This window comes from Patella vulgata, chromosome 8 (assembly GCF_932274485.2).
Source record: "Patella vulgata chromosome 8, xgPatVulg1.2, whole genome shotgun sequence".
NCBI lineage: Eukaryota > Metazoa > Mollusca > Gastropoda > Patellidae > Patella > Patella vulgata.
Window position 1 is genome coordinate 27,175,868 of NC_065886.2, and position 27,030 is coordinate 27,202,897.

Sequence of the window (27,030 nt, forward strand, 5' to 3'; positions counted from 1 at the left end):
ATCGTTCAGCGTATTCTTTATAGCGTGCCAGCTTGACATCGGCTTATCGTGTGGTGAATATCCTTATAGTGTGCTGGCTTATAGTGTGCCAGGTTGATCTCGACCAACAATATGGCGTCTTGTTCGCTCAATTATCAGAAAGTTTGTAAGACTTTTAATATAAAAGAAGTGACATGCACCAAAAAAGATGTCCTAAGCATCTTCTTGATGGGAAAGATGTTATCTTATGTCAGTTTTTATGTAATTAACGATTTATATGATTGGTCGATAAAAATACCACAATCATCAAGGGCAGACAATTTGAATACGTGTCTAGCCTACGGATGAACCCATGGATTAATGGAGTGGAACGCAATGAGACCACTGGGGATATCGAGAATGTCAATGTCTAAGTAGGATGCGTCTTTAGCTGAAATAAGAACGCGGACCCTCGCACATTGATCAGCAGTGAATATTCGCTAGCCCGATACGATCAACGAACGGGATGACATCGGTGCGGGTTAATTAGCTCGCAATATTGACCTTTTTCCCTCTGCAAATTAAATTCTAGAACATTTTTTTGAAGTATTAGCAAAATAAATAAAGGTGTTTGAAGGATATTTGGATAAAAAAAATATTTGCTATTTAGTGTAAATGGGTATATAAAATGCGTAAAAAGCACCATTCTGCCCGGACCAGTTTACGCTACCATGTTTTGTGTAAACAATGCACGCGCCATCGAGCCTACGATCGACGCCGTATGATGTGACGTCCGATATAGAAGTTATTTGTCAGTGTTTGACAAGCGGAGTATATCAGGGACATGCCAGATTTTCAGTTCTAGTATCAATAGTAAAAGTGATGCTAAAATTTACCCTGAATTATAGCCCAAGACACTAATATCATTAAAATAAAATCAATTATATACCTTTTATTATAAAGCAGATTTTATGTTTCAGTAAAAAATACATAGAAATACATTTTGTTTCCAAATTTAAAAATAGTAATGAATGCAGTCTTGACTATCAAAAGGTTAAATGCTAAATATGTAACTGGCCCTCACAATAAACTATAACTATATAGACCAATGCCCTTAGAAATCATAATGATAATGTAGAAAACTGAATATAAATGTAATATTATGCGACAACCTCTAAGTTTCTTTTGTTAAAAAAAAAAATACATTATAAACAAAACTGAACACAAAATATTTCTTGTTCATTTGGCAAGATTAGAAAAATAAAATTAAGGCATAAATAACATGACATAACAAAATATAAAAAAATATCAAGAGACAATATCAATAAGCTACAAATTTTTAATTTGAAGGGATATTGTCAGATATTACAGATGCGTTTAAAGATTTTATTTATCATGGACACAGAAGCTGGGCGTTGTTAGTTGTCATTGCTCCGAATATAGCACGTCGAAAAAGGTATTTGTCAGTTTTTTTTTATCCAATAAGAATTCCGAAAACTTTTGAAATGAATAAAGTTTTGGAAATAATTTAATTTAGGTTTAAACAAGGGACAGGTTTAATACAAAACACAAAAAAAACAAACAAAAAAGACATTGATAGCTATACGAACGTGGTATCGCGTGTTCAAGAAATATTAAAAATACCTTGCCTCAAGCAAGACACCTGCCATCATATTTTTGGCTAAAAGGCGTGGTGGTTTGTACTTGAATTTTGGAAGAACACGAGAAATAGCAAATTAAAAAAAACCCATTAAAACAGCAACCATTACTAAAAAAAACATTTACAGAAAATATGAAAAGGCCATAAAATATTTGAACATAAATTATCCCTAAAATAATTAGGTATTACTTGAGAAATGCACAGAATGACGACTCGGCTTTTCCAAGTAATCTTCGATGTCACTGATGTATTCAGAAACGTTTGGGTCCGATTCACTGCTTGGTCTAAGTCGCAGAACAAACGGATCATCGTACCAATTCTTGTCCGTATCGAAATCGTGAAAATCATTGAAATGAATATTGGGATTAATTTTAGGTTTATCAATAACTGTAGAATTGTTCGTCTTTTCCACCACGCCCACAAATTTAGGGGTCATCTGAAAAAATAAACGTATCTGTTAACCGGGTCATAATATATTTATTATATCAGATGAAAATTGAAAACAATGGAATATAATGCTAGCGAGTATAACATTTTTGACCAATATGGATAGGGGTGGACCTCGGCTTTTTTACCAAACACGCCATTAGTCAGTCCTTCACGCGCTAACCTCTGTCTCGAACTCAAGAAATTCTAGCCGAGAGTCCATTCCTTGGCAATCTTATTAAAATACAGATCTATATTTCGTTTCGTTTGTTTTATACTTTCGATGGCCTACACTACATGAAGATCTGACAAGTTATAGCGATAGGTCACGTCAGGGGTCAAAAGACCGACTAATGACCCTATGATGTCAGCCATTTGATTAAACAATCAGCATTGATGTTACTAGTGGATTACCCACAGTTCCGTGCAAAACACACCTAAATCTCGCCGTAACAGACCGTTTCATTGGCTTATCCCTGACACCATTCAGAACACGAGTTAAATAACAACTCTTCCAGATCCAAGTGTAGTAAAGACATGTAAAACGAAATTTTGAACTATAAAAACGAAACGAAATAGGATCCGTGTTTTAACCAGATTGATTCCTTGGCGACCAAGGTTCCTGAGATATAATTTAAACCACACATGTCTCTGTAAAGTCAATACACCACCCCAAAAATGGTACAGGTAATAAGTGTGTTTGTATCTACTGATATGTTGACCTGTCGTAATCTCGTATAGCTAACATATTTGTATTTAGTGAAGCGATTGGTATGTCGTTGTGCCCTGGCCCATTTTTGCATTGTATATTAACCTAAACCGCAAAACTTACCGTTCCTTTCACATCGGCTATGTAAGAATCCATCTCTGAACTCTTTCTACCACGTGAGGAAGACGTGTCCAGAGACTTCTTACGACGGTATCTTCTTTCAAACGCTGAACGTACCTGTAACGAAACAAAAGAATCAACCCAGTTGCTATTTATGCATTAGGATCATTAATAATTGAGACTTAATGAGACCCAATATTGTAGTAATAGTCGTTCGTTCTTTCCTAGAGTTTTACGTCCACTTCCACGGAGGGTGATATCATATTTTTTTTGTAGTCATATGTACATACTTAAATAATGTTTCATACTTACATCAACATTCATTAGGCAATGGAAGACAAAGAATACCACGCCCTGAAATACAACGATAAAATATATATTCACGGCAATCAAACATATCAAAGAGGCATTATCACTTTTGAGGTCTTTACTGGTTGGTAAAAAATATATATTGGATTTTTGATGTGATATAACAGTTACACCTGCGAGGTCAAATCTAAGATGCAGAATTTTAACTTTAAATAAAAATGTCATGTCGTAAAACTACTTTTTATATGTACTCTTAAGTAGGCGGTGTCTGAATTCGATAATCAGATGAGTCACTGACTATTTTGAATATATATATATATATGTCAAATTAGTAATTTTTTTTTTATTTGATTATGCTTTAAACGAAGTTTGAAAATGAAGAAAGTTAGCATTCGGTATTATATGTAGTCCACTCGAAGTTCAATCAAGTGTGTAAATTATCTTATACCTAACGGTTTGTGCCCGTAACTCCGAAACCGAAAGTGGTAGGCCAAGGCCATCTAGCCTATGTTACTCACCGGTCCGAGCTACCACTATGCACCAAATGTCATCCCCAGGACAGTCCTAGTGTAGCCACCAACCCTGAGCAGAAAACGGACAAGCGACAGTTACAAACATTAGTATAGATACAGATCAATTTGTAACTTACCTGAAAAGCGTTACCAATAGTAAATAAGTAAGTAAAGACGTAAGCTAGGGCTTCTGTACCATCCGTATTTATAGCAAAGAACGCTAAAGTCCATGTAAGACCCAATAGTGGTAGAAGAACGACAGCTGCTTTCAAACTAATTCTGCAAAATAAAATATAAAATTGATATGAATTTGGTTCCTTTCAAGAGTCTGGTTATCTTGTCTGAATACCCCTCCAATTATTATAAAACTTACCTTATACTGGACTTTTCCTTTACATTGACTTTAGATGTCGAATTCATAGATTTCATCATCACACGAATAGTTATAATCAACATCACTGTATTAATCTAAAATCAGATCACAAGAACATTTAGATATATATTGTAAAGAAAACATTTATTATCACCTTTGCCTACCGTTAGCTAGCCATTGGATACTGTCTAAATGTGGACATTTGATTGGCTTAAGACCGGAAGTTCTGCACGCGAATGTTATGACATTGTGGACATGATTTTAGTCTAGATCATACAATCATGCACAAATTGTAGCATGACTAGTATTACAAAATAACCACCGAGAAGTTAAATTATTATATTATGCATGTAGGCTTATAGGTATAATCTTAAAAAAAAACTACAGATATCAATGTTTACTTACGACAACAACAAGCCCAACAGATGGCACGAAACATACAAATAACAAATCTCTTGCTAACCAACAACTGCAAATAGAAAAGGTACAAAATTAACACTTTTAGAAATCCAAACAATAAATTTTAATGCATTATATTAACAGTAATACCGCTTTGTGTTTTCAGTAATCTCGACGTCGATAATTTCGTTCATTTGATTTGATCTGAAAACACTTCCAGGGTTTTAAATATCATTGTATATAATGATTAAGCTGTGTCAAAATACAGTGAAATCATGTAATTCAAATTCTCTAAAACATACAACTGGATTATGATATAGTATACATGTCTACAATACGTGTTAATTCAAAACAAATATCAATGTGTAGCTTGCAGAAATACTCAGGATAACATACATTCTTCCTTGTCCATAGTCAGGATAGAAAACCCCAACAGATATACCGACTATAACTAATGGTGCACCTATAACAGGAATACAAAAGACACAACAAGACATAAAATAAACAAAACAAACATAACAAACCGTAACAAAGCAAACATAACAAACCGTAACAAAGCAAATATAACAAACAAACAGAACGAACTATATCGAAACAACGCACCAGTCAACATAAATCGTAACAAATAAAATATAAAGCAAAATCGAGGAAAACACAATAAACATAGTTAAATCTTACCCCATCCAAGAGCCATGTATTTCTTGAGATGACTTCCTCTCTGAAAGACTTGTACCAGTACAACATACAGATGAATACCTTCTACCAACATCCAACAGAACAGTGCCGTTAGCGTATAGTGTAGTAGTATGGCTACAGTTTTACAAGCCCACTGAAAGACACCAATATGTTACTAGTATATCATAAGTAAAGCATTAACTAAGTATTGTTGTGTGTATGTGAATATTGTCTTATCATATTTTCAATTTTATCACTGCTTGATAATGACTAGAGAAGCCTAGTCGAAACGTCGCTCAGTAATAAGCAGTAATTGTATTCCATAGAATTGTGACCTGTATAATCACAATGAAACCTTACCACAGGTGTTGATGTTTTGTCACTTGTTCGTCCAATACCAATTAAAAATATAACTTGTACCAGGATAATAGATGCTGCCAACTGTTCATGTATTCTAACACGATCACTCTTTAACCTATTTTAAAATATAACTCCTTAAACTAAATACCAAATTAATTCATTTAGATATTATTTATTTATTGATTGCAAGGAACTAAAAATCTCATATACTTAATGTCACCTTAAGTTGGTTTATGAAACCGTCAAGATGGTTTTCATTCTCCCTTAAATTAACTCTTTTTTTGGACATGAAAACTGATCTTACATCAAACAAATAAAAATGTTTAGGAACTAAATAAACAAAAGGTATGCATTTTCTTTATCAAATTCTTAAGCAAGCAAAACATCAAACGTATCGCCTTATAATTCAATCGGTGGGTGACATTACTTGTTTAGTTTTAGCGATATCTGATTCACACTTGTTTTATTTTCCTTATTTGGCTAAAACCAAATTTTAAACTCGGATAATTTTAATTCCTATATACTTAAAAACAACCCAAGGTTTGTACCCTTTATGTATATTACCCTCACTAACCTGAAGTATTCGAATACAATAATTGAAACCAAACAACCAAGGATAGATAAGGAACCACCTATATATGATATATAAGATAAAACAGCATCATTTGTCTCATCTAATTCTTCCTGTAAATATAACAATATAATGATAAATTCTTCCGTATATTTAATACCATTAACGCCTATACAGATATGTTCTCGATAAAATCATATAAATGGTACATTTTAGTTCTACTAGAGTATGATCACTAAAAATAAAACTATCCACCACAAATCATCATGCATCTGGTTTTCTTCAACAACAATATCAATAAGCGGCATTCCCAGGCCCAAAATAACAATTTTAGAAAGTAAGGCCAAAAGAGGACAAAGTTTTTGTCCAAAAGCTAACACGTCAACACTTTAAAAACTAAGAACAGGCCATTTCTGGAATTATCAATAACATTTTATATAACCCCACCCCACTCCAATATCTTACCGATGTTTTGTATACGTCTAGTAGCAAGGCAAAGTTAGTTAAATGATAACAATAACAGATCACGTGGGTAGAGTTACTGTCCTTTAACAAACATCCTTCAGTTGACCATTCTTCTTTGGATGATCTGTAAATATATAATACTGGATTATCTTAACATAAATTATATACCTTGCCGTGTGTCGTTTGATATATTTTACATTTCTGTACAAAGGCAATGCATTTGTTCTTTAATCGTGTAGTTACTTCCCTTTGTTGCAACACGACTCACAGTGGGCTCTAGACTTCTCGTCATTATTGTTTCGCTATATCGCGTACAGGCCCGGATTAAGGGCGTGCTGACTGAGCTGCAGTTAGGACCGCCATATTAAAGGTGACCCCAAATTAACACAAGGTACAATTTTATGGATACACAATTACTGAGTGTAATACGAAGCAACATTTCGAGGAGGATACTCTCGTCTTTATCAAGCATTTACTAAAGTATCTGTAAATAATGTACATTATTGTAAATATGTGAAATACAAATACTCAAACCAATATTTACATATTACTAAATGTCAACCAAAGAAGACCCCAAATTAGTTTATGACTCCATCTATTATGTTGTATATGTTTGTGACAAAAAAAAAATCTACCCATCTACCTTACTGACATACAAATTTCGCTGTTGATGAAAGGGTCCAGGTGACATTTTCAGCCAAGGTCCCCAGGGAAGGTTAACCCGATCCTGATCGCGAACATGGTTGTATTCTGTTACTCGCATGAGAACCTTAAGCATAATATGCACACGGACCCCTTTAGATTCAAACTATCAACGTGAATTTCACGGCTAGAGTAAACTGTACTCGTTTTTTGTTTTGATAATAAAATTATAACAATCAATAAAACAGAACAACTTACGTGGAGTTCATGTTCATAAACACACAATGATTTTTCACATGATCTTCTGTTTGTCCCGAGTTCTACAATGAAAAATAAAACCATTTGGATATCTTCATCATTTAGAATGACAGATACACTCACATATATAATTTGTCTATATGAGTGCTTTTTAAATACTGCTTAGTTTGTTAAGGTTACAAGGGTCAGTTTCAAATCTTAACGTTTACATCCCGTAGTCATTTTTAAAAGAAATATATCCCATCCCTTCAATCAATGTAATAAACCATAATTCAGATCAAGATATCATTACAATATTAAACATGCTGCAAAACAACCGATCCCATTTGAACACCAAATTTCCGAAATTAGTCTATGTTTCCTACTATTACTCAAGCGAATTTAGAGATTTCTTTGGGTGCATACTTTCCGGAACAAAAGATTGCTTCTTATAATTATCATTGTGCCTTTAATTAAATTGACATACTCAAGGATCACCTGTTCATGGGGTATATTTAATGCCAACATACATATATAAAGAAGAGACTAATGCCTTCAAGCTTACACATAGGTGCAAAATGTGCACTCCATTCAATTCTACAGTCAACAATGTTTTGAAATTTTTCGAAATTTGCATAAAGAGTCGAGTGCAAATATTAGCTTTGTGTGAAAATAAGAGTTTATAGTATTTACCTTGGTTTTATAAGTAATGATAACAGGTTCAGCTATTTTATTAAAGACATCTTCTGGAAAACCTAAAACTTTGCTAGATATTATATCAGAATTTACTATACTTTCACTGACATTTTCACTGAAATAAACACAATAATTACAAAATGTTTTAGAAAATATAGCACATAAGATTCAAAGATACCTTCCCACGTACAAACTTAGTGATTTGATGATATATTTGGACTAAAAACATATTTAAACTAACCAATCTATCACAATTTTGCTTCAAATCCTTCTCAAAACATAGTATTCGCGAGAAAATAGCTAGTCATCATCAAGCTTATCAACATAAACATCAAGCGCTCCCTAAAGCTGAGAGATCAGACAGCTCTAATCGTCAGACTGCCAATTAGTGACAACCTCTCATTTTTGTTCTGTGCGTGCCCCATGGGTGTTTTTAAGGAATCAAGTATTTTTCTAGTAAGATTGGATGTTTCTACTTTCCATATATACCACAATTGCCATACTTTCATTGGAAATAACCACCTGATAAATACTTTTGTGGGGAAGTATCTAGAGCACATCAATATCGGAGAGGGACATTAAGCATATGTAAGCATGTCCAACAATTTGCCGTAATTTATATATAGAGTTTTAAAAATTCTGTCCCGTTTTTATTTCTGAATAACTTCACATTTTGTAAATAAGCACCATTTTGGTGGCAAAACTATATTCAAATAACTTACCCATATCTCTCTTCTTTCATAGATAGTAAATCGGCCATTGATGAAAATCGCGCATAATAAAAACTAACTGGAGATTCTGAAAATTACAGGAAAATTCTAAAGCTTAATGGTAATTTTCAAGTATCAGTATAAGTATCGATATACATTTTCTAGAGCTTTTGAAAGTTTTCTAGTTATTATTATAATATACAAATGGTGAAGACTAATATATACTAATATTTGTGACTGTCGTTGGTCTGTCTGTCTGTTCAGGTTCGGGTCGGGTGTTCCACCCCTGCATTGGCCGAGAAAGTTCATCCAGATTTTCCGGCGTGGTTACCCCTTGTCAGTGATGCAGGACGGAGGGCCTGACAAGGACAACTGTCTAGTCGTTCGGGTGGGACGAAAAGCCGAAGTCCCGTGTACACATTGGCGTGCGCGTAAAAGATCCCTTGACATTTGGAATTCGATAGAAGAGTAGGCCGTAGTGCCGCTGTCCGGGCAAATTTCCCTCATCCCTCCTAGCACACTGTATGGCGTATGTCCATTTTCATTAGGCCAGTTCGGAGCAGGACATTAGAACGTTAAACCCCATTTCATCTTCATTTCATTTCTGTTCATGTTTGGCGGCAAAACTAGGGGTGTCCCGAGGCTAAAATTTGGTGTATAGGGGTATCTTGGATCGGGGAGTGGCGTTGGCTACTGCTTCCGGCTTCTGAGTTATACTACTACTTTCAACCCGTGCAGTGCCGGTTCATCCACTAGTATATTATATTTTGTACGTCCAGTCCTAATATTGAAACTCGTATCCAATGTAATGTCCTATCTATTAAATTCGACTACACAAGTCAGTATATGCCCGCTTTATGGATCTCAATATTACTGTATTAAATACCCCGGAATAAAATTACGTATATTATGCTGGTTTCGGGCGCCCTATTCCTCTTTTTTATACTTATAGTAATTGATTGTTCACATATACTGTTCAGAAGGCAAATTTGGTCTCAACCTACTAGATTTAAGCCTAAGATGAAGTCCATTTGCAACAGGGCGCATTAAATGCGCGTTTGAGTAACTCTAACCTTTATAATTTGTCACCTCAGACAAGGTATTTAGCTAAAAGGGCTTAACGTTTATGCAATTCTGGATGAAATTTAAAAAAAATTAGACGATCCAAATAACACTAGTGTATGGGTTCCCTACTTAAAGTTTGCTAAAATCACATCACAGGTACATCAAAAAATCTGTTTACCATCATTATATTGTCTTGCTAGTTGTATTACAGCTGGTGGAAGAACAATACTACTAGAATCACCACCAATGAATATATCAGGTTCTTTCTCATCTTTTCCCACAGTTGATATCTGTAATTCTTTTAACAAATACAATGTATTTAATACACTGTAGGATACATTGTAGGCTATTATAGAAAGGCCTGTTAGTAGCTTGATGAATTTTAGAGACGTCTGAATGAGAGTTACATACAACTTTTCATGTGCTTATTCCGCTATACTTACAAAATGTTATAGTTCTAATTTTACTGTTCATAAGAAAGTTTATTGGTTTTGACTGTGCAATATCGTTATTTAAAAGAAGTTCACGTGGTTGGCAGAAACGCCATGCTAAATATGGTTTTAATTGTAATATACACCAACTATTTACCCATATTTCGTCCTACAAGACGAAGGTCATTTGGTTCATCTTGGTCACCAGAATCAAGGGATCGAGCAGACTGCGTATTTAAACCACCAGTTTTAAAATATTCTGCAAGTTTTTCTGAAGATTCTAAAACTGATTTCATTCTGTCAACGACAACATTCTGAAATTTAACAAAATAGTTTGGACTTAAGTTGCGGATGTTCTATTTTTAACATAATATTTACAAAAACTTATCTGTTATGAAGATAAATACATTAATATACGAAAATTCAGTATATGAACTTACAGCCCTAGCGTTTTGCCACACCACTTTGGTATCAGGGTCAATAATATTATCCATAGCATCCTTAACACCCTGAAATCAACAAACAAATTGTTAAGAACCAAGAATTTTATATACTTGTGCATTTCAATACAACTACAAATATAAAGAATACATTTGCCGTGATTGGTCCCTAGAAAAAGGACATGTTTTATTCTCATTTCCCTTAATTTTTCTAAAAAAGAAGTGATAACTTTGGGGGGGGGGGGGGGCGTTGAAGTTTGCTTTGTTCTGAGGTAGGGGTAGTACCAATTGACAAATTCAAAAGACGTCCCATCAGCTGCTATTTAATAAACATCTTGCCATTCCGAACCCATCAAGGGATTTCCTTCTGACTGATAGCTGAAGTATAAGTGACTTCAGCCTTCCATGTACCTTACAAAAATGTTACATTAAGCATTGTCGCTTTTCTAAATAATTTTATTTCCGGTCACTTTGATATTGAAGTAGCCTTTCTGAGAATTTAGGTATCCATTCAGGGAACGCAAACATCATTCTAGTAGATTATGAACATATTCCGTCTGAGATGAATCATGTTTATCTCTCATAGTATTACCAAACCATCGCCCTACTCTTTTTCCCAAACTTTGAGACCGACCATGGCTCTTTAACTTTATAGTAAAAGGCAAATTTTAGATAACATCAAGTACATTTTTATTATTATTTTTTATAAAAAAATACCTGAGCAATATGCCAAACACTTCCCTGAGCCGCATTAGTTTCTCCGAGACCATCTGTTATCAAAGAGACGACTGTGGTGGCCATACGTAGATCTCCTGGATAAAGTGTTTTGGCCGTGGGATCTCTGACAGCTGATGTAATGTTCTCTAGATTGCTTGTGATTTCAGCTAAAGACTTGACAGTCAAATCATTTCCCGATTTCAATAGGGTTGCCTGTCAAAAACATGAAAATGCAAGATGAAGGCAGTAGATTACATAAATTACACTGTTTATATAGAACATTTAATATTTTAATTTTTGATACACGTAATCTTACCTGAATAGCAATTTCAAGAAACTCTGGACTAACACACTCGCTCAGATCAGGTCTTGTCCATACACCACCAGTTGGTGATGACGAGTCCATTACACATGAACGACTAGCGTTTCCTGCAATTTTTAAAGAAATCTTAGCGTTTTGGGCATTGGTCAACATATGCCTTATTCTAGAAATATATTTACAGTTCAAATCTAAAACTAAATGTTATACAACATTAAAACTAGGGACATGTTTGCTGCTATAACTATTAAATAAACATTTCTCAATTTTAGAAAGCAAACTGAATTGAGATCGAGATACTGCAAAGATCAATAATGGGGAATCAAGCAAGCATACAATAAGAAAAATCGCTCGCTCCGTGACCGTGATTGTAGTGAAATCACGTGCGTGGTATTCAAAAAAGTAGGGGATATTAAAATGCAAATACCTATGCAGGTTGAGATAATTATGATAAATAGTCATGGACACTTGACAATCTTTGAGAGTATGTTCACAGATGAAGAACTTATCGCCCAAACAGAACCACTGAGCTGCACATGCAGGGTTGACGAAAAATGCCGCGTGCTGGTTTATCTATCCATGTTTGCTTTCCTATCGGTTCTTGCATAAGATTTACTGTTTAGCGTATCTTTGCTTTAGGGTGTTACGTTTAATTTGATTGGGAGACATGTTCGTCGACGTCAACATCAACCGACAACACTGCAAGAATTGACCATGGCACTGCAAGAGGATTGGGCCAGATTGCCCCAAATCGTGATTGGACGGTTGGTTAGGAGCATGCTACGACGAATTGCTGAATGTCTGAGGAATGGTGGAGCAATTACTCATTATTAAGACAAAAATCAAAAACGTCTATTTTCACTTTTGACGGCGTATCTCTTTTCGAATGAAATGGGGCCGTCAGATAAGCCGCCCATATGAACTGTACATGTTCATGTGTAGGCCATTATCCTGTTATTAACATACACTGGCTACCTCTAATAAAAACAACAATGAATTTCCGAAGTTTTGTATTGTTTCTGAATATCCCCTACTTTTTTTGAAGAGTATATAACTGTATGGGTTACTCCAATCTAGCATTAAATAAAATAAATTTAAAGTACATGTAGTCTATTTTTAGTAATAAGGTGTTGGCGACATATTTCTTAGCACAAACGAAAGAGGATTTTCTATCATGTAATCATGAATGTGCCAGGATATAACTAATACTTGTATATTCAAAGAGCGATAGAAAAATACTTTCCGGTGATGCATTGCAAGATAACTGAATTTCATATTAAGATCCGTATTTTGACTTTTAAATACTCCCCTCTCCCCATCACTAAATTGAGTTCAGACGATCCAGATTAAATCTGTTTTATGAATGTGCCATAAAATATTTTTAAAATTTTGAAAAGGTATATGGTAATGTTTTTACCAAATCAGTGTTTGAAACAAAATTATCTTTGATTGTATATGGTTTATTTTGGCATGTTGGAGCTTTAAGTAATACGGTATATATAGTGCGTTAATGATTGTAGATTTCAAGAAAGAACATCAATTAACTAAGTTTTAAATATAAATGGTTGTCGTTAAATGTGTTGTGTTTATTCAGACTAATCCCACTTAATTCTCTTGAACTGATAAAACAGCACGTGCTGACTAATCTCATTAAATAGCAGAATAGTTCATCATTGTTTGCTAAACGTATATTGATTGACCCACATTTTATTATACAAGTATTAACAGACAGGTCGTACATGGTCTGTAAGTCAATAGTTTTTATGTAGAAAGACGATAAGCCACCCACGTCACAACACCACCTCGAACGTAGTCCACGGGTATTACATTAAATGAAAAATGAAAACTTCCCAAAGATTTTTTTTAAGAACAATATATATAGATAAACATTATTTAATCATTGAGTGTTTACGCACAATGTCGCTCATAGCACACTGAATGACATATGCCCATCTTCATTAGCCCAGTTGAAGCAGAACAGTAGGAAGTTAAACCCCATTTCATTTCATTTCAATTAAAAGTAAGTGACGTAGACAAAGAGTACGGCCATGTTTTATATAGTCGAAAAAACCTGCCCACATGATATGATGTTTATTATTTAGAACACAACTGGGGAGATTTACTTTACCTTTAAACGATATCCTAGTGATATCACGACAAACTTTGTTAATCGCCACGATTCCTAATTGATTGTTTCCCCTTTTCGCTTAACCGTGTTTGACTTAAACTGAATCTGAATCTGAAGTAGTTTTTAAATTTTCTCCAAATTTTATGTCTGTTCTAATTGGAATTCGTGATTAAAGTCTGGTCAATGCGAGGTCCGAGGTCAGTTTGTACATTATTGTACCACCGGAATGATTGGGCACCCATTTCTTGTCAGTTCCGCTGGTACGCCCCATCCCCACCCCCGTATGCTTGACAAATCACAAAAAGTAGCCCAATTCGTCACTATGTGATTAAAAGACACAATTCCTAACTTCTCGAATTTAAATAAATTAAGGAATCCAATATCACAAACGCTCGAAGGATGATGCTGGGAAGTCATAAACGCCCCCAAATTGACACTGGGAGTCATAAACGCTCTAAAATTATTCTGAGTGACTATAAAACACATTCTAGTGTCGACACTAGTCTTATTTTGATATCAATTATATTTTCTCTTACGTTTTTATTTACTATATCGACGTATTAAGCACAAATACAGAATGTGGCACACAATTACAATTTGAATTAAAGCGACGTTTAATTTGATTGTTAACGTTGAGAGAACCCCCCAACGAAACATCGCTTTAATTATTATGTTTTTGTGTTTATTAGGTGTGCCAATTGAAAAATGGCGCTCAAAAAGATATCGACGTATGTTGACATATTTGATACAAAAGAAATACTAGGCGTTCCGCAAGGTAAAGTAGTCACTGTACTTTAATAAACGTGAATATGTTAGACGACCTAATGTGATTAATTTATGCAAACAAAGAATGTATTCTTCAACTTAAATTAAGAAAATGACTTACCCATGATTCCTTGTGGACACGATTGTATCTCAGTTGAATTAGCTAGTATATCAAACCATAAAATACGGCTTGTTACAATATCATCTCTAGCTTCCAGACAATGACCTGCATCTGGTGATAAAATACAGCAGGTATATATTAAAGTGGACAAAACATCCCAATCAACCTAATTATCCTCTTTTTCCACTAATCACATTGTAAATTATTGCACCATGTACACATCAAATGTTATTGTCTGCGATATCACCTCGGTGGAAGCGGACGTAAAATACAACTAACTCACACACACATCCCAATCACCAGCCATGAGTGCATGTTTCTTAGCATAAGCATAAATTCAATGTCCGCGCATATTCATATTATAATGTTTCTTAGCACAAGAATAAATTCAATGTCCGCGCATATTCATATTATAATGGTTCCTAGCTGCGAGGTAAACTACCGTAACAGCGAAATAGAAATAAAAATATTTACCAAACATAAGTCTGCATTTCATCACTATATTAGTAATTGGTGTAGCAAGCACAGATCAAGCGGATGTCGCTAATGCGGCAGGGTATGCTTACCCTTTCCAAAAAATCTAGTTTTACTTTCCATTATGGGAATTTCTTATGCTAGGTCCCTGCTATCACGATTCGCGCTACGATTGGAATCGTATTTTTAATCGTAGTGTTATCGTGGTGATCCTAACAGGTCTTATCATATATTGAGGTCAGTCGTAGCAATCGTGTTGATCGTATGAAAACGTACCCGAACGTATCTGCACGTACCAGATCGTGGACTCAGTAGGGACAATTCTATTATAACGCATCGCACGACGGTGGGAGCCTAGCACTAGATGGCGAGGCCACTTAATGCTGTATGATTATGTCTACTGTAGGGTCGATTTTTCCTACTGTTTGATTAATTTGATAATTATTAAAATGTTAAATATATATACTAGAACAATCATGAACATACCTTTATGTATAGAACAATATCTCCCAATGTAATCAATGTCACATACACATTTAAATGTGCTCCCTGTATTTTCACATATTCCATTGACACAAGGCGATTCAGCACAATAATCAACATGGATGTCACATAACGGACCACTGTAACCATCATCACATATGCACTTAAAGGTATCATCAGCGTCTATACATTTACCATTCTTACAGGGGTCCGAGGTACAACCGTCCATATTGATCTCACAAGCATCTCCTGAATATCCTGCAGGACACTTACATTTATAGCTCGCTGGTAGACTTACACAAGTAGCATTTTCAGGACAAGGACGCGAAGAGCACATATCATATTCTATGTGACATGTCTTACCAATGAATCCCTTAAGGCATTCACAACGAAACTGATCTCCTTTACTGAAACAAGTTCCGCTATTTTGACAAGGATTTTCCTCACAGGGATCGTCTTTTGTTTGACAACGCTTACCACTAAAACCTTCTGGACATGAGCAGATGTAGGAATTGGCCGCATTTTCACATGTTCCACCGTTCATACAGCTATCAGGAAAACACGGATCAACAGCAGCCTCGCATGTTTCCCCGGTAAAGTTTACTGGGCAGTTACAGGTGAACGCACCCCTAACTTGTACACACGTGCCATTATTTTGGCAACTTTTCGGGTAGCATGGGTCCACAATCTCTATCCGCACATCGCAGTTTCTTCCCGTGAACCCTTCCTGACAGGAACATCTGTAGCGCTCTGTATTGAGTAGTCGTGGATTAAGACAATTTACTGAGTTGACACAAAAGTATTCACATTGTGGATTTTCTGAAAATAATCAATATTATGACATCAGCAGAAAAAGTATAATGAAATTACATTGAACAATTGGATATAGAGAGATTGGTTAAATAAGATCGGTTAAATGTAAGAACGATATTTACTTACTTATATATTCGACTTTCATGGATCCATTCCATGGTACACTATCTGGTGTTACATCATACGTAAAGACTGCATCGTTGAATATCAAAATTTTAGATTCAATCAAACATAGTTTATTCTTCTTTTTGTCATTCTTCGTCTCTGTAACCTAGAATAAATCAGGATTAATTACTGTGCATATTCAACCATGGAGTTGTGTTTGTGTCAGTGAGTTTACTATACGTTAGATAAAAAGAATGGGCTGGTGAAAAAGTCCACACATGCTTTTTGTCAAATCATTGCACACTAATTTATCATTTCTCTCCAATTAGATGAAACCCGAGGTAGCTAAATCATTGGCTATAATGTATTCTGGTGTAAAATCCATGCTAACAAGACACTAAAAACTAATTACAGTCATGTCAAAATATTCTAGAAAAAAACCCAAACAATTTTAAATGTTTTCCGAGGTTCTTAAAAAATATAGACAAAACTAAGAAACGTAAATCAAAAGTCCAACACAATTGGATAAAGATTTTTCTTCGTTACTTTTGTTCTCAATTTAAAAAGAGAAACATCATCAATTTGGAGATAAAACATTTTAAAATATTTCCCATGGTTTTTAAAAAATATATAGACAAAACTAAGAAACGTAAGCCAAAATTCAAACACAATTGGATAAACGATTTGACCTCTTTACCTTTGTTCTTTATTTCAAAAAGAGAAAAATTATCAATTTGGACAATACTGTTTTCTATACACAGACTTGCTAGACTTATGTGATATACATACGGTTAATGGAGAAATGTTACAAGATGGTAGAGTATTGGCTTGGTTATTTAACTGTATGACAGCCACTGTTGCTTTAGGCACATTTATATTCCATTTACATTCAATACTATCTGGTGGAGACTTGGGAAAGTTGGGTGTCTCAATAGTACTGTTTTCAGCTATATCCATAGAGCATTCACCTTAAAACAACAATTCCAAATACATGAATACCATGAAAATAATTGTTAGCTACGTAAATTTCCCAAATAAATCGGAAGCGGTATCATGTGTTCCAAGGAGAAAGAAAGCAGTGGGAGGAAACAGACGACCTAGTTATACCTATAAAGTACACATACCGTATAGGAACAGAGTCTTTTGCAAAATGGCACGGGAATATATGATTAATATGATATATGGATGTGTAACTTGCTACTACTCGAACTCGATTTTGCCAAATTCCTTCATTCGTATTTTTTTGTGTGTCCGGGTTAGGACATTTTGTGTTTCTTTTGAGAATCTTCATAACATTTCAACTAAACAAACAAAACACTGATTCACTGTTATATTTGAAAGAATAATCTCACCATGATATTCCAATCTAAAGCCCGCCTTATTTCCAGATTCATCTGATTTAAAATTGATCTGAATTTCATTAGTATTAGATAGTATAGGGCTTGTCAGTTGACTTCCACAAGCTTCCAGTAAAACATTCGTACCATCACGTATCTTAAAAATACACAAAATGAACATAGATAACCTGCATTGCCAAATGAAGTAACATATGCACACCAGCAGCTTTGTTGTCCGGGCTAACACAAGAGCCCCCCCCCCTTCATCTCCTAAATCTTATTCAGTCCTAAATCTTAGAGGGAAACACCATCTCCAACTTTCTGAATTAACCCTACCTCTGCCACTGTAATGATCGATCGCCGGAATTTATCAAGGATTTCGACTGCGGTGTTCATGTGCGAGGCTTTTTACATTAATAACATAACACAGCACGAAATTAGTCCAGATATTTAGCATCATTAAATAAAAAAACCCCTTATATTTATTATTTTCTGGGTAGATACAGAACATTAGATGTTTAATATATCTCACCTGTACTTTATCATAACAAGTACTGACAGTATCACCTGATTTAACACCATCTTCTAGTTGAAATAGGGTAAAATCTAATTTAATTCGACTTCCCTTACTGACCCTAATATTCCAGGTACAGTCTTGGTTGTTAGGGTAGGAACCACCCAGGTAACCAGGACTGTTTAGACTACCCGACCAATCTGTCAATGTCAACGAGTCTTTGGCTAGATTACATACACCGCTTATGTCTGTAAAAATTAAAAAAATAATATGTTAGATGTACCAAAGCATTATTTATTTAATTAAATGAGCCAACTCTCTTTGGATTGGGTCAAAATAAAGTTTTAAAGTGAGCAGATCTGATGAGGTATTTCAGTTAAGTATGGGACAAGATCTATACGATTAATTTTCATTTTAACTCAGATAATTAGGAGCAAAAACAATTTATGTCAGATAATCTTCACGTGTTCATGCACTTACCAGTAAAAATACTGAATATACAAAACAACTTCAATAGTAGATCATCCATTATATAGACAACTAGAAATAAAACAAGAGCTTGGAATAAAATCATGAAGAACACACACTCACTGGCAGCATAAATGTCTGAGGGGCCGATATAGGCAATCAGTATTCGTTCGTGCACATTGCATAAATTAAAGGCTTAAATTAAATTATTCATGCAAATTATTTAAAAATTTGTGAATGATATTTCAAAACCGTTACAATAACTTTATCAATAATCATCAAAATTCTTAAATGTTTTTTTAACAAAATTGAATCAAAATTTCAACTTGTTTGATTTGTCTTCCAAATTATGTACGGAAATCAAGGAGCAATGACTCCATAAATATTTATTGGAGATCTGAAAGATTAAATAAGGCATCGTATATTTATTCAAACAGTGATTTATCAACCCACTTAACAATTCTAAAAGCCCAGATGATCTCAGTTTGTCATGTAAGAATACTATAAGGTAATAATGATAATAACGAAATTAATATTGCGCAACAATTCATCCCATTTGCGCATGAAAGTGTTCACATGGGTCAATTATAGTGCCTAAACAGCCAAGTTTTCACATTTGATTTGAAGATAGACAATGTTTCACATTTTTGAATGGAAGGTGGTAGCGAATTCCATAGAATTGATGCATTATACTGAAAAGTCCTTGAACCAAATTTCTTCATCTTATAAACCGATACTTCTAACAATAATTTATTCTCGGATCTCAGTGACCTTTTTGGTTGGTAGTGTGTCAAGAGATTCTGAAGATATCTTGGTGCTGTTTTATGGAATGTTTTCTATGTCAGAGTTAAAATTTTAAAGTTAATTCTCTCGCGCACTCGGAGCCAGTGAAGATTATTTAAAATGGGAGTGATGTGTAATTTTGATCCAGCTTTAGTCACATCGTGCAGCACGATTTTGGATCCTTTGCAACTTGGAGATTTGTTCATCAGTTACTCCAGAAAATAGTCAATTCTGGACAGCACGAATGATCGAGCCAGTGCAGCGGTTGCACTTTCAGACATAAGATGACGGATTGATCCTATTCTTCGAAGATGAAAATGGCAAATTTTGCAGATATTGTTTATGTGAGAGTTAAAACTGAGGTTTGAATCTAAGAACACGCCACGATTTTTCACAACATTTGAAATTGGAATATCTGAATTGTCTATTTTGAGAGATTTCACAATGCAAGTATTAAGTCTGTGATCAGGTCCAATAAAGAGAAGCTCGGTTTTGTCGTCGTTAAGCTTTAACATGTTGGCGGACATCCAGTTCTTAATACCGTTGAGGCAACATTCCAAATTACAAATTGTTGTGAGCTGGCTGACAGTGTTAAGGTGAAATTTATCGATCAGGTAAAAATTATGTAGGTTATGCCAATCAAAAAATAAAATTCATATTCCAGTCAGTGAACTAACCTAGTAAATGTATATAACTTTAAAGTGTCTGTGCGTCATTAGCAATTTTCGACATATTATTGAATCTTCATTTCATTATATCTTTGTAAATACTGAACAGAAACGAAACAAATTTTGATTGATATTCCTTCTGGAGATTCAAGTTGTGCGCTATTATGATTCCCCAATGCCTCAAATGAAGTTCGGTAACTTTAAGTCATTTTACCCACATTGTATGGATACCAGAAACTAATTTGTTGGATTTTAAATAAACAGTATAATACCTTATAGGTATAACATGCCTAATAAGACAATTTATGCAATCCACGTTTACTGCTACAATAATAATCTTATATTAAAATGTTACGTGATGATAGTTAAAATGTTACGTTATGGTAGTTAAAATGTTACGTTATGACAGTTACAATGTTACGTGACGATAGTTATAATGGTACGTTATGATACTTATAATGGTACTTTATGGTAATTATAATGGTACGTTATGGTAATTATAATGGTACGTTATGGTAGTTATACTGGTACGTTATGATAATTACAATGTTACGTGATGATAGTTATAATGACACGTTACGAAAGTTAAAGTGTTACGTCATGATAGTTATGGTGTAACGATTATGGTAGTATAAAGCGTTATTTCAGGTAACATTATTTTAGTCAGATTATAAAGACAATTACAATGTTACTTCATTAATAATATTTCTAAAACCAACGATAATATTTATTCTTGCGAAATACCTCTGCATGATATATTTATTAGGGTTATCTGATATAAAAGGTATGTCTTTTCTGTCAATTTGATGGAAAAGAATCTACGTAACAAATAATACTTGAAGAGGAAATATTGACAAAAGGTGGCGGATATTGACAGTGGTATGCAAAACAAACCAATATGTCTCAGTTTCCTTCTGGGTCATATAAATACTCTATTAACTATTGACCAATTAAACTCTAGCTTTGAGTAGTAAAACCGATAGAAATAAGATGATATTAAATTATTGTACTTGTTCAAGGTTTTGTTGACATGAACTCACTACTTCTCCTGAGAAGAATTTTTTTATATCTCATTTGGTACGTGTTTTGAATGATGGATGCGTTATTCATATACGATTGACACTTGCCGAATTGACATTTAGTTATTAAATCGTAGAATATCTGGATGGATGCGGTTAGTCATTTCGGGACTAACGTATGGTACAATTTGATGTTAATAATTCGCTTGTGCGATGGGTTGTGGGTGTGGGTGGGAGGAAACATCCGTGAGCCAGGGAGAACCAAGAAGTCTAATATGTATTGTTTTAATATAAAGACCGCTGTTATTACCTAATCATAATTGTTATGTGGAAAATAGACTTAATTACATTGTAGCAACTTTAAACTTAACACAAAACCTCATAATCCCTAAAAATACATTGTTTGTAGAAACATTAAAGCGATTGACTGAAACTCTTTTAGAACGGACCTTCAAATTACAAACTTATATCGGATCCGATTAGATTCTTGAAAAGGCAATCAATATTCGTCTAAAGGAACATCTTGTTGCTAATAATTCTCTGTTGAGCGCATGCCAATTGGCAGACCAGCAATACCATGGCACAGAAACAAGGTCTGTGGACGACCTACGCTGTGTTGTAGACTGTGGTAATGTTTCTTCCCTTGTGATGTCTGATTTATCTGCAGCCTTTGATACCACAGGCCACATTGGTATGCTGGAGAATCTTTCAACCCGCTGTGGTATTAGTGATTACCCTCTTGAATGGTTTAAATCTCATCTCCAAGGCCACACTCAGTCAGTTCTAATTCGTAGAGAACTATCGGGGGGAACATCACTATCCTGACGAGTACCACAAGGATCTGTACTGGGCCCGATACTTTTTATTTATACCAGTCAACCCTCTGATACAATCAATTAACCTGACTTTTCACATCACTCATATGCTGGTAACGCTCAGATTAATGACATATTTTCGCCTGTACAAGTAACAATCTGCTGAAACTTAGATCAACCATGGTGATGATTGCTGACTCTGATATTCAGACACAGACCAATGTAAAAAAAACAAACTTGGAGTTAAGTTAGTTGGAATTAAACGTTATCAATGGAAACACATGCCAATTTCCTTTGCAAAGTGTGTTACTTTCAACTTCGAGCCATTGGAAATATTCGACACCTCCTGACTAAGGAGACAGTATATACCCTTGTTCGATCACTCGACTATTGTAACAATATATTTATTATGTATTTATAATGTATCATTATGTAATTATTTTTAAAAATATTCAGATTTGGAGGAAATAAAGATATAATTATGTAAAATCTTGTGCATGTGCTTTACATGTTTAAATGAGTCCAGCCCAGCCTACCTATCTGAATTTATACACCTCTACACACCATCACGATATAACGCAGCCAAGCTCACTCGAATAGGAAATTTGAAAACTCATTTGTTTAACTTTGAATATAAGAGATCAAATTGCTAATGTGTAAATAATGTACAGTGTACAGAGATGGCGCCTTGAGTGTGCATTTGTGGATGGAACAGGCGCAATATAAATATATGATATTATTATTATTACCGAGTATCAAAAGTTTGAATAAAATTGGACACATTTCTTTCATAAAAAGATTTTAAATTGTGTATGATCTTAATCTCTGTATAACTACCCGAATTGAATATCTAAACGAATTCTTCGATTAGGAAGTGGTCCACTCCAGTGGTATAATACAAAAGCACAATACAATTTTTGTTTAAAATGGGAAGTGGTATCAGATGCTCTATAAAAAAGTAATATTACGAATTGACTTCATGTTCCTAAGAGATGAAAATTGGTAGTATTGGATGACATGAGTTGAATTAGTTAAGTGTTAAACTATTTGAATTAATTAACAAGTATAATCCACCAAGCTTTTTACATTCTGTTACACGTTACAAACACATGTGAAATAAGCATCTGATCTAGTCAATCGACCAATGAGATTAGTCGAGACAAGATTGACATTTCCTGACATTTACATTGAAATTAATGGCTAGAGCAACACTCCTGTATTATCTAAGCAATGACAAAGTGAACACAGAAATGTGTTTAACACTGTTATAGTATGTGTTTTAACAACAAGCAGGATCTTGCGATTATATGTGTGGGCGCAATACATAAAGATCCATCAATTAAAAGGCGAAATATACAATCCTATATTTTTTAACTAACAAGTAATGAATTTTTGTATTTCAAAAAAGGGCCGAGCCAAACCGGGTACAGAGTATAAATTGATTTTGTACGAAAAGGACCCCTTATTGGATGGAATTTGATAAAGTGTGGGTGAATTATCATAAAGTCCCCAATTAACAAGTAATGAATTTTTGTATTTCAAACAAAGGGCCGAGCCAAACCGGGTACATAGTCAACCAGAGTAAAAATTGATTTTGTACGAAAAAGATCCCTTATCGGATGGAATTTGATAAAGTGTGGGTGAAAGATGTGTCAGAATTATCATAAAGTCCCCAAGGTATAAGACATATGCCATATTAGCTTGACATTGAATTATCTTACACAATTTCCCGTGAAACTATTGAGTGATATATAAATCCCTATTATCACCCAGAACTTAATTTCAGACAAATTGTCGCGATAACAGTTGACAAGAAATTCTTCCATTTCTAAAACCCTGGTATTTTAGGGTTGTAGAAAAATAGTAGTAATGTCGCTCTTTCACATAAAAAGCGTGATTTACTAGAGAATTATTATATAATCGGAACCATTGGTGTAACCAGTGCACATAAACAGTATAGGGATTAAAAAAACCCATAACACCCCCAACCACACCCACGACCGGGGGAAAAGTCAGAATAATCAGTGAAACCCAGGAATATCAGGAACGACTAACGGCGTCTATGTAAAACAGTCTTCCAATTACTTAACTTATTACAAAAACAGTTTAAAAAGTAGGTTTGGTTGAGCATGATAGATACAGACGAAACATCTTAACAAGCCTAATTACACACTTTAACATAAAAAGGTACAAGGAATGAAGAAAACTCTGTGTGTTTGTTTGTCGGAGAGATGTGAAGATGGGTGGTTTGGTACACCACAGAAATCTACATAATCAGTTTACGTACATTAGTCTGTGTCTTAAATCACATTTTCCATTACTTACGAATAACAATTTCTCTGCTATAGTACGAAAACCCCAGGTTCCGTGTACACGTTGGGGTGCACTTAAAAGAACAATTGACATTTGGAATTCGATATAAGCGTAGACCGTAACGCCGCTGTCCGGGCAGAATTTTCCTCATAGCACACTGTATGGCGTACGCCTAACTTCATGAGCCCAATTGGTGCTGAAAATTATGACGTTAAATCCCGTTTCATTTCATTTTCTAAACAGTAAGACAAAGATGGGTAGATATATTTCTAATTCAAGGGTTGTCCATATTAAATGTCACCCCTTAGCTTTTTTGTAACCTCACTTTCTCGTACCAAACATGACAGCCTTGTTGTCTGCACATATCTCCCATTATCTCCCATTTTACCTTCTGAGTGACTATGTGTATGAAAGCCTACTATATAACCACAGTAAATATCGCTCATTAATAACTATATAGAAGTCATGGCAAGAGTTAGTATAGTTTAACCCTGATATCTTCTGGTGAAACAGGGTGCAGAAAGGGACGAGGTCGTGACACTTAAATGCTTACGGGCCCGGGACTGTACAGCGCAGTGGACGCTTACGGCAGACCCCCGGATCCATTCACTTGTTTTGATATTTGTTGTTTATTTCTTGTAATATCTTTGTAGTTTGTTTTGTCCGCACGTTTGTTTGTCGGTTTTGTTTTGTGTGTAGTGTGGTCCTCTTGCTCTTATATTAAATAGGAGAGTGAATATGATAAACAAAATAGAAATATCTTACAAATGTTTATATGAGAATGAAACCCCTTAAATTTGTCTAAATTCTGTGATTTGGCCAATTAGTCAATGACGATTAAAAGTAAATAACCTGTATTTAAAAATTTCTTACACAGCGACATAAATCTATATTTAAACTTTTAAGAGAATACATATTAAATCTTTATGAATCTAAATATTTAATGCCCTGAAAAGGACATCAATCTATTTTATCCTCCATTACATATACAATTTTCAGTTTTGATATCAATACCAAGGGCATCAACTTTTCAAATACATATAGTTTCGAGTTTGAAAGAAAGTTTGATTAAGGGTGCCGCAACCTAATTCATTTATGACATTTTCATGTGCAGGATTATTAACGAATATAAAGTTAAAGGGTGTGTGACTCTATCTTTGAAACCTTAAAATAGACAAAAACCGGTCTAAAAGCATATAAAGTGATTTATGTTCAATGTTTTAAAATTTTATTGTAATTTCTAATCAGTTATATTCAGTGGAACATGTGAACACTCCAAACTGAACGACATTTGTTTACGCCTGCTTAGACCAGTCTACAGGGTTGTTTTATCAATATTATGTAGTTTGTGAATCAGATATTATTAATTACTTTCGCATTGTCTTGTAGGGTATGTTTTCTTTGTTCGTTACAAATGGCGTCCAAAACCATAGAATACACGACTCGTACACTGATTATAAAATTTTCACTGTGTCTTACATATTAGATATTAGGATCACAAATTTTCACAGCAAGATAACAACATCAATATTGATTGAAATGGAGCAATATTGATTTCTAATTTGTGTTTTTAATTTCATATATTATGGAAAATATTGAGTTCGAGGACCAGCTCCTTTAAATTATCCTTTGAATGGTTTTATTACCTACCACAAATTTGGTCAGCGTGGTGGAAAATAGGAGTTAATAGTGTTAAAACACCTTTAATCATGTGTTATAGCTCGTACTAATGGTTTAATTTGACATCTTCTATACACAGTGATACCCATCCATTGTTCATAGACAAGTCTGGCATAAATTTTATAATGAATATTGGAATAGTGTAGATTAAGGAGGAAGAAATAATTTTCATTTATTTGTTTTAACTTAAAAGTTGACACATTTAAAACTAATTTCTGTATATTCAATTTACTTGATCAATTTAGATATATAATTTACTTTGGTTTGTTTTCATTTCATTTTCATGTCCCTCAACATAATATATTCCTATGTTGAAAAATTCTCCCCATAGGTTATAACTTACAACGATACTCGAAGTTATCTTAAAACATACTGTTTTAAATTGAATAACCTAACTTACCTTTATTTATCTCGTATATAAATTCACAAATTATCGGAATCACATTTTATGGTGAAGTGTTTTAGATTCCCGGATATTATTCACAATTACAGAATTTACCACAATATCTGCTTGCGATTCGTTAACTGTTAGGACACTTCAAAAACTTACCATGGCTAATCCGAAAATCTTTTTAAATAGTTTACACAAAAACTCAACAAAGTTATGTGTCGTATAGGAATGCTTTTGCCGGCCCTGACAGACCTCGCTAATGATAGGTTATGTAGGATATAGAGCAAACACGAATGGTCCATTCCCACATTTGTTTGCCCACATTCGTATCTCGACCCATTACACGCGAGATAATATTT

The 27,030-nt window shown here is 34.4% G+C and overlaps 1 protein-coding gene across 2 annotated transcripts; it reads right to left on the reverse strand.

The window, feature by feature from the left end:
- Positions 1-914: 914 nt before the first annotated feature.
- LOC126829454 (cadherin EGF LAG seven-pass G-type receptor 3) lies at positions 915-26,919 on the reverse strand. Of its 2 annotated transcripts, none has more exons than XM_050559361.2 (27): positions 26,831-26,919; positions 19,015-19,074; positions 18,553-18,782; positions 18,036-18,177; positions 17,473-17,651; positions 16,705-16,849; positions 15,769-16,584; positions 14,809-14,919; positions 11,792-11,904; positions 11,476-11,688; positions 10,759-10,827; positions 10,476-10,632; positions 10,066-10,185; positions 8,835-8,910; positions 8,110-8,227; positions 7,438-7,499; positions 6,538-6,661; positions 6,076-6,185; positions 5,502-5,616; positions 5,145-5,295; positions 4,863-4,929; positions 4,473-4,536; positions 4,068-4,162; positions 3,832-3,973; positions 3,186-3,227; positions 2,877-2,990; positions 915-2,054 (listed from the first exon to the last, which is right to left on the reverse strand). In XM_050559361.2, exons 2-27 carry the CDS (start codon positions 19,061-19,063, stop codon positions 1,797-1,799), a joined length of 3,882 nt encoding a protein of 1,293 aa, XP_050415318.1. In that variant the 5' UTR covers positions 19,064-19,074; positions 26,831-26,919; the 3' UTR covers positions 915-1,796. The 2 variants fall into 2 exon arrangements, with proteins under 2 accessions (XP_050415318.1, XP_050415317.1); XM_050559360.2 differs by lacking the exon at positions 26,831-26,919 and adding an exon at positions 26,681-26,765.
- Positions 26,920-27,030: the final 111 nt, after the last annotated feature.